The sequence below is a fragment of the Gracilinanus agilis genome, chromosome 1, assembly GCF_016433145.1.
Source record: "Gracilinanus agilis isolate LMUSP501 chromosome 1, AgileGrace, whole genome shotgun sequence".
In the NCBI taxonomy this organism is placed as follows: domain Eukaryota; kingdom Metazoa; phylum Chordata; class Mammalia; order Didelphimorphia; family Didelphidae; genus Gracilinanus; species Gracilinanus agilis.
Window position 1 is genome coordinate 778,560,008 of NC_058130.1, and position 9,419 is coordinate 778,569,426.

General features: G+C 48.3%; 1 protein-coding gene across 1 annotated transcript in view; it reads left to right on the forward strand.

Annotated features, from left to right (window-relative positions):
* The first annotated feature begins 9,164 nt into the window (after positions 1 to 9,164).
* LIMK2 (LIM domain kinase 2) overlaps positions 9,165 to 9,419 on the forward strand; it is a 66,471-nt gene continuing 66,216 nt past the window's right edge. Inside the window, exon 1 of the mRNA XM_044674348.1 lies at positions 9,165 to 9,234. Within this exon, the coding sequence (XP_044530283.1) occupies positions 9,219 to 9,234 (16 nt within the window). The 5' untranslated portion in view covers positions 9,165 to 9,218. The remainder of the gene's footprint in view (positions 9,235 to 9,419) is intronic.

Sequence of the window (9,419 nt, forward strand, 5' to 3'; positions counted from 1 at the left end):
CCTGCCAGGTGTGGACTTGCTCTAGGGGTGGGGCTGGGGAGGGTGGGGGTCCCTGCTCTCCCTGTTTCTAGAAAGCACCTTTGTCCCTCAGTTCCGGGGCCTGGAAGTCACCCACCTACCTGCAAACATCAGCCCAGAGTTGGGCAATATCTGACTTTGGGGCCTAGAGCTGTGAATGAGCAGCCCTACCCTTTGGAGGTCATGTTTTAAAAGTATCTTGACTCTTGTCCAAGGGTGGAATTCCTGGGCTCCTACACCAGAGAGTAAACTCACGGGGTCGGGGCCTTAGACCCCATTTAGGCCAGCCCCCCCACTTTTACAGGCCTCTCAGGGGAGGAGGTCATGTTCACTCATACGGCTCCTGAGGGTGACAGTGGTGCAGTGATCCATCTGTTGGCAAAACTCTAACCAAGTGTTTGGTGTGCAGAGAGAAGCAGGCGGCCTTCCTCTGGGCCATATAACCATAGAGGAGGGTGTGGGGCCAGATGGGTTTCACACCTGACCTTTAACTAGTGGTTCCAAGACAAAGCAGGGCAACCCACTTCCTTTTTCCTTAGCAAGAACACTTACCAAGTAAGATTCCCCTTTTTACTTTGATCATTTTGGATTTAGATACACACTTTCCCACAAGTACACTCCATGAGCCCTTGGAACCCCTTAGAACCTTTAGAACGCCCTCGGAACAAAGAAAACAGTTGAGACCAGCTCATAGTCACCAAATCTTAGGTTGACTATAATAGTTCATATCTACATTCACCCACCTTTTGCTTAAGCAAAAACAGTGCTGCTTTTCTGTTGCATCTCATCTTGGAGCAAACTAGGTGACTCACTAGAGAGCCAGGCATAGAGATGGGAGGTCCTGGGTTCTAGTGGTATGACCCTGGACAAGTCACTTAACCCCAATTGCCTAACCTTTATTGTTCTTCTGCCTTGGAACCAATACACAGTATTAATTCCAAGAGAGAAGATAGGATTTAAGAACAAAAGTCAATAAACAGCCAACTTCATTGACTTAATTGCAATCATTGTACAATGAACATTTATTAAACACAATGTCCAAGACCCACTTTGGTCTTCCTGAACAGATATGTTATTAGAAAGTGTGAAGATGGGATTAACTCTCCCCTCTACCACTTTAAGATTTAATCACCAGAAGCATATACACCCCCACATTTCCTTAAATGAGAGGAGGTCCACAGCCCACGTGCTAGAATAGGTGACAACTCAGAAACAACTGTGACTGGTCCCTGTAAAGCAGAAGGAAGGCACAGGAAGTGATGCAAAGAAGGGTCTTTTAAAAGTAGCAGCAACTTCCTGTGGCCAGCTCTTGCTCCTTCAAACTTGGCCTTGGAGGAGCTCTGGCTTGGAACTTCAGACTGCTTCTGGTAAGACTGCTCTTGGATCTTCTCTTTGGTCTACCATGTGGGTGAATGAAAATGGCCGAGTCCTTTCCTGACTCCTGAAGGGATTTGCTCCTAGAGAGGCCCCCCCTGCCTTGGCTGGAACCCTTGCTTTATTCACCACTGGCCCCTTGGACCCATAGACCTCCAATGAAGGGTTAACAAGCCTGCCTGGTTCAAACCAGGCCAGAGTAATTATCTAGTGCGATAGGATAGATACCTTCTCTACCCTCTTTCTCATTTCTCTACTTTCACTCTTTCCCTCTATTTTATAAATATACTGCTAAAAAGTCATATGACTTGAGATATATTAATTTCAGTGACCACATTCTCATATATTTAGTCCAACCTTAATTTTTTAACCCTTACAGAAGGGAAAGAAAAGCCAACAAAAAGATCTGTCATTTTTAATGACATGGCAGCTCACTTATGGACCCATTTCTGGCTCCCTATGATGGCAAAAAAATGTGGAATACAATCAGAATGTTGGAACTGGAAGGGGCCCGATGGAGCCAAAGGCCATCCTTTCAGTTCATGAAGAAGGGAACAGACTCAACGACTGACCTGCCTAAGGTTATCTGCCAAAAGAGGAAACAGCAAAATGGCAGAATCCCAAAGTGGAAGTCAAAAGAACTGAGTCTTGGTTCTACTGTTCCTGGAAAAATCTGGAGTATATATCAAGCAGCAAATAGTAAGGGCCAGGCACCAGGCTAAGTGCTGGGGATACAAAAAGGCAAAAGAGGCCCTTGCCTTCAAAGAGCTCCCAGTCTGATGGGGGAGAAGGCGGGCAAACAAATATATAAGTAATACATATACAAGCAAGCTACATACAGGCAAATAGAAAGGAGTAATAGCGAAGGCAGTGGAATGAAGAGAGGTTGGATAGGACTTCCTGTAGAAGATGGGATTTTAGTTGGGACTTAAAGGAGGCCAGGGAAGTCAGGAGGCAGAGTGGAGGAGGCTAAAGATTCCATCTATGAGGAACACCAGAGAAAATGCCTAGATCTGAAAGATGCCATGTCTTGTTCATGGGGGCTAGTGTCACTGGCTCAAAGAGAGTGTGTGTGTCTGTGTCTGTGCGTGTGGCAGGGAGGGGATTAAGATGTAAAGAGACTGGAAAGGTAGGAGAGAGCTGTGTTATGAAGGGCTTCAAATGCCAAACAGCATCCCAGAGGCAATAGAGAATCACTGGAGTTCATTGAGTAAGAAGCGACACGATCAGACCTTTTTAGGAAAAATCGCTTTAATGGGTAAATGGAGGACAGATTGGAGTGGGGAGAGATGAGGCAGGCAGCCCCCAATGGCTATGGGAGCACATCCACAAGGTGCTGCTCCAACTCCTTAAGGTCAGCAAAGCCTGTCGCTAGTGGTGTGTTCTGGGCAGGTCGAAGAACTTGTGACTTCTCTTCTGGGTATGAACCAGGCAAAGAGAGGGGAGAAAGGAGAACACCTCCAGAGGCATTGAGAGCTGCAGAGTGTGTTGGGACATGAAACACTACCCTGGGTTTGCAGGTATTTATAGAGTGCTCGGCATGGGATGGAGGGAGCGTGTAAGGGACACAAATCTGAACCAGCCTGCCCAGGGAGCTAGCTGCCCTCCAGGGCTCATCTCAGAGCCCAATGGATTCTTCTTTACTCCCCAACCTCATCAGTTCCCAAGTCCTCCTAACTCTGCCTCCACAGTGGTCTCCCGTATCTCCCTCCTCTCCACTCACCCAGCCACCATGAACCCCATCCATCACCTCCAGGTGTGAGTGTGCCACTCCTTGCTGGCTCCCCCGCAAGCAGGCTCTTTTCTCTCCCCTTTCCTATGGATACCAGATTGGTGTTCCTGAGGAACAAGGACAACCATGGCATGACTCAGGAGACTCCCTTGGCACTCTTTGGCCTATAGAATAAAGTACAAATTTGGGTAGCTAAGTATTGAAGTGGATAGAGCACCAGGTCTGGAGACAGAAAGTCCTGTGTTCAAATCCAGGCTCAGACACAAACTAGCTGTGTGACTCTGGGCAAGTCCTCATCAATAAGGCAACTTTCCTCATCAATAAAATGAGCTGGGGAAGGAAATGGCAAACCACTGCAGTATCTTCAACAAGAAAACTCCAACTGGGGTCACAAGGAGTTGGACCTGACTAAAATGACTCAACAACTTATTTGACAGATGAGGAAATTGAGGCAAACGGGGTAAAGTGACTTGCCTAAGGTCACCTGGCTAGAAAGTATCTGATGCCAGATTTGAACTTCGGAAGATGTCTTCCTGGCTCCAGGTCAAGCTCTCTGGGCACTGTGGCACCCCCCTGGTCTAGTAAGGAGGATAAGAAACAACACACACACACACACTCTACAAATGTACCAAACAGTGAAATACAAGGTAAAGACAACAGAGAAGTTGAGGCAGGAGATAGCCCTGCTGCCTGGGGAAATCAAAGCCCCAGGAGGTGGCACCTGGGCTGGGCCCTGCCCTGACAGGCTTCCCATTCCAGGAGGGATGCAACATTTCCCGTGTGGGCGGTGAGATCAGAGCCTCGTCCAAAGAACTGAGAACACGGCCATCTCCACGTCCCGTAAGGGAGGGAAGGCGGTGCCAAGGCTCCACGAGGTTTTCGGAATTGCCTTTATCTTGCTTGGCGGTCAGGAAGGGGTCCATTGTGTGGCCGGTTACAGCCTTGATGGACCCAAGGAACGGATGTCACTTTACCCAGGATTCACCTGGCTTAGCCAGTCAGGGCTAGAGACCACGAGGCACGTGGGATGCTAATGACATATTAATCCCAGGCAGCTTTCAGTCAAATGCGGCCAGTTCTATGCAGGCTCCAAGGAGGAAAAGTCCCTGATTGGGCGGTTGCAACCCTCCTGCCCACGTCCGTACACCAAGCTGTCTGCATGGCAGCCCACATCGCTTCCACGGCTGAGTCCGTGGGACAGGCACACGGAGTGATACAAAGTAATTTGGAAGGGGGGAGGGAGCTGATAGCGGGGGACCAGAAAGGCATCATGGAGGAGATTAGGCCTAAGCCTCCTTTGGGCTTTGAAAGGGACTGGGGGGGGGGGGGGGCTCTTCCCAGAACCACAGAAAGGTCATGGTGCCGGACCCCCTCCTGGAGTTATTGGGAGCTCGTAGGTATATAATGTGTGAGGATGACATCAGGAACCACAGCTGACTTGTTTCCGTCTAGCTCTGATGAATGGGAAGGAAACAGAATTGTATTTGGCTCTGCCTGCTTGATCCTGGCCTGACTGGAAGGATGTAAGTAAATAGTCCATGTAAAATAATCCAAAGTAATTTCAAGAGGGAGAGGAAGCTAATAATACTGTTGGGCGGGGGTATTCGATATTGCAACAAGAAAAATGAAGTGACTGAGGAAACAAAGGTTTGATCTTCTGAGCAGACCAGTTTACTTAGCAGTGTATGCCGATTGCCCAACAAATCGGGACCAGGCCCCTTCCTCAGCTTAGAGCTGGACCCTAAATACAGGAGGTCAGACTTTTATACACTAAAAACAATTAAACAAGGCCATTTAATTAAAGGAAACAACCTATTAGGTCATCTGATTTCTAATTGGGTGAAAGATTAGGGACTTTCCAAGTTGGGAGGGGGAGAGTAAACAGGTTTAATTCCCTGAATTCAGGCAAGGAAGGCTCCCACTTCTCCCCAAGTATCTGTAAACAAGCAAAGGAACATGGAAACAGTATCTGACTAATCAGTACAGGGCCAATTTTCAGATAAGACATTTGGGCTGCTCGAGATGTGTACAATTGTGCATCCATCTTGAGGTATGACTCTGTTTCTGGTTAACATAACGTAGGTCCAGACAGCAGGTAGAGCTGGTCCAGGGCTAGCTTCAAACAATGCAATAAGATTTTCTCTGAATTCCCACAGCTGAATAAACTTCTCACAGGACAGAATTTGGATTAGACCCATAATTAAATAGAAACTAAGTTAGCTCCAGAACAGAGTCACAGGATGGATGGTTCACTCAATTCTCACAATTAACCATTTGCTCTCCTCATCCCTCCAATTCCTTCCACATGGGAGGAGTTACCAGGACTGTGCTCTGAAAATCTAGGGATTTTAAGAGGTTGAAGCAAGGAAGGAGGGCATTCCAGGCCAAGGGGACCACTTAGACCAGGGGTCGGCAACCTTTTTGGCTGTGAGAGCCATAAACGCCACATTTTTTTAAAATTAAAAAATAATTTCGTGAGAGCCGTACAGTGCTCACAGTGCAGCTCCTGTAACAACAGCGCCTAAAAAAAATGGACTTTATGTTCCTGCAGAAAGAGCCATATCTGGCCCTCAAAAGAGCCAGATATGGCTTGAGAGCCAAACGTTGCCGAACCCTGACATAGACAAAGTCATGGAGTTGGGATTTCTCATGTATGGGGGAGCCATCAGGTTAGTCTGACTAGAATGGAAAATGTCAGAGGGAAGCAAAGTATTTTGCTTGTACCTGAAATGCCCATTTACTTCAAACTCCATGTTTTCAGGTTGAACTTGTACTTGGTGTGATGAGTGGGATCTTCTGAATCTGGACTATCTAGAAAGAGCCACAGGATTTTAGTTTATCTCATAGTCTTACCAGCTTAGGCCTAAGAGAGGTCAATGCCAGAAACAACGCACCCCTCTGCCCCCGTCCCTTAGAATAAGAATACTGTGATTTTTCTTGGCCTCCCTGACTTCCTTATGGGACCTTTGAGTATGCAAGCAGTGACACCCAATAAATGACTGAATATTGAACCAAAATCAAACAGCTGGAAAACAGGTCAGACCAAACTGAAAATCAAAAGCTTATAGCAGAAAACCAGTCTCTAAAGACAAGAATTGGGCAAGTAGAAGCCAATGATCTATCAAGACAGCAAGAACAAATAAAACAAAGTCAAAAGACAGATAAAATAGAAGGAAACATGAAATATCTCAATGAGAAACTTGATAGATCAAGAAAACCGGTCTAGAAGAGACAATCTGAAAATCATTGCTCTTCCTGAAAAACCAGAAATTAATAGAAATTTGGACTCCATACTAAAAGAAATTATTCAGCAAAATTGCCCTGAAGTTCTACAACAAGAGGGCAATATAGACATTGAAAGGATCCATAGATCACCCTCTACATTAGACACTGAAAAGACAACCCCCAGGAATGTAATAGCCAAATTCAAGAGCTTCCAAGTAAAAGAAAAAAATTAAAATAAGCCAGAAAGAGACAATTCAGATATCAAGGAGCACCAATCAGGATCACACAGGATCTGGCAGCCTCCACACTACAAGACCGCAAGGTTTGGAATATGATATTCAGAAAGGCAAGAGAACTGGGTCTACAACCAAGGATCACCTACCCATCAAAACTACTATATACTTCCAGGGGAAAGTTTGGGCATTCAACAAGATAGAAGATTTCCAAGTATTTGCACAGAAAAGACCAGGACTAAATGGAAAATTCAATATCCAACCACAAAAAAACAAGAAAAACATGAAAAGGTAAATAAGAAACAGAGGGGAAAGAAAGAAAACTCTTATTTTTAAATTTGCCTCTTTTAGGGCTTCAATAAGATCTAATTATTTGTATTCCTATATGGAGAAATATGTGTAATTTTCTCTAGTGAACTGTATTCACTATTACAGTTTTCACTATTATAGTAATTAGAAGAATTATTTGCAGGGAGAGGTTGGAGTACTAAATGGTCTAAGATGATATGGGGGTGGGTGGGAAAGAGGGGGGTTAATAGTAGATGGCACCAAGAGAAACTTGAATGAATAAGAAAAATAGGATATTCTATACCACACAAAGAGGGCATGGGAAGGGGAGGGGATGAATACTATTATAAGGAGAGGAAGAGAGCATTAAGAGGTAATATTTAAACCTTACTCTCAGTGGAATTAATCCTGAGAGGGAAGAGTAGCTAGATCCATTGGGGTATAGAACTCTATCTGACCCTATTGAGAAAGTAAGAAGGGATAAACCAAGGGGAACAGGGGAGTGGAGAGGTCAAAAAAGGGAGGGGAAGAGAAGAGGGAGGGAATTCATTAGGCCTTAAAAATAAAAAGAGGGGAATAACAAGGGAGGGGGTAGAAAGGAAAGTAAATTAAGGGAGGGGACAAGGGTTACTGGTTTAAAACAAATCACTGGTTTAAAAGGAAATAGCATAAGAAGAAGGGGTAGAACTAGGAGAGGATACCAAAATGTTGGGGAATACACAACTGATAATTATAACCCTGAATGTGAATGGGATGAACTCATCCATAAAACGGGAGCAAATAGTGGATTAGAAACCAAAATCCTACCATATTTTGTCTACAAAATGCTCTGTTCCATATTCAAAGCCCTTTATCACCTGGCCCCCTCCTCCCTCTCCAACCCTCCTTATTCCCCGACAGTCACCCCTTTCCTGCCAATGACCTCTCTGCTAGGGATTTCCCATTTATCCTGTCTTCGAGCTCCTTGAGGGCTGGGGTTGCCTTTTGCCCCCTTTTGTGTCAAGCTTTGCATATTGTCAGTGTTTAATAAAAGTGAATTGGCTTAGCTACCTTGTATCTATGTTGTGTGTACATCTGGTAAGCTCCTCGAGGACAGGGTCTCTTCTTTGGCTTGCAGTGTGTGCCCAGACTTATCACAATGCCCAGCGCATAGTAATGCCTTAATGACCTCCTATCTATTTTGTGTGTCTGTGGATCCTCTGGAATGTCAGCTCCTTGAGGGAAGGGCCTGTTTCTTTGGCATCCCTGACCCCTGCACAGTAGCTGGTACACAGCAGGTGCTTACTAAATGCCTGTTGGTTGATTCGTCTATATAGGATGCCCCTCCTCAATCCCTTCCCTAAATGCTCGAACCACAAAGGACTGGTGCCGCGAAGGATCACCGATTTGGAGCCAGAGGCCCTGGGTTCAAGTGCTGCCTTTGCCCCTGGCTGGTGCATGAACCCAGCCCACTCCCAGAGCTGAGTGTTCCTGCCGGTTGACATATTCACCAAAAGGGGAGGAGCAGGGCATGGGCGCTGCGGGATCTGAGATGAGGCCCCGCCCCGTTCTGGACTCAGTTTTCCCAGCTGTAAAATGAGGGGGTTACCAATGGCCTCCAAGGTTCTCACGCCGGCTCTTGGTCCTGCGTGCCCCTCTCACCCAATTCCACTCTAGAGGATGCTACAGAGCACAGAAGGGCGCCGTGCTGTCCAGGGACTAGGGGGCGCTGTGCCGCAGCGCCGCAGGGTTTGGGCGGCAGGGCCCGACTCTCCAACACTTCTCGGAAGGCGGGACTCTTTCTGGTCCGCGCCTCTAGGGGACAGGGCCACCTACTTGGCTTTCACGAAGGCGGAGGGGCGGAGCCTCGGGGGTACCGAGGGAGGCCGGCGGAGGGGCGGGATATCGCACTTCGGGGGTGGAGCCTCAGGGCGGGCTCTCACTCAGACGGAGGGGCGGAACTTCAAGGAGGGCGGACTAGCGCGCCAGAGGAGGCTGGTGGAAGGGTGAAACCTAGAGCCTCGGGGGCGGGATCTCAAGCCTCAGGGGAAGGTACTCGGGGGAGGGCTCGGGCGCAGGCAGAGGGTGGAGCTTCGGGGACAGCCAGCGTGCAAGGCGGAGACCGGCGGAGGGGTGGGACCGCGAACCTTGGGGGCGGGACCGCGAGTGTTGGGGGCGGGGCTTCTGGACGGTCTCGCTCTCAGGCGGAGGGGCGGGGCCGTGCCGCAGCCCCGGGCGGCGCCCGGAGCCAGGTGCGGTTTGGCCCTCCCGGGGCCCCGTAGGCGGTCCGGTCCGCGCCTTCCTAGTTCTCAGTTGTCGCCTGAGGTGACGGCCGCCGGAGCTCGGTGGAGAGCCCTAGGCAGGGAGCCATGGAAGGGGTGGCTGGTGAGTAGAACCTTGCCTGCGCTGCCCTGGGCAACCGAAGGGGATGGGGGCGGGCGGGACGCTTAGACCGGGGCCCCTCACTGTGGAGGCGCCTAATAAATGCGTTGTTGTCTTGGTTTGCCCTGGGGGTACGGGTCGGAGGAGGGGAAATGGGGTGGCAGATAGGAAAGGGAGGGGGCTGAGGA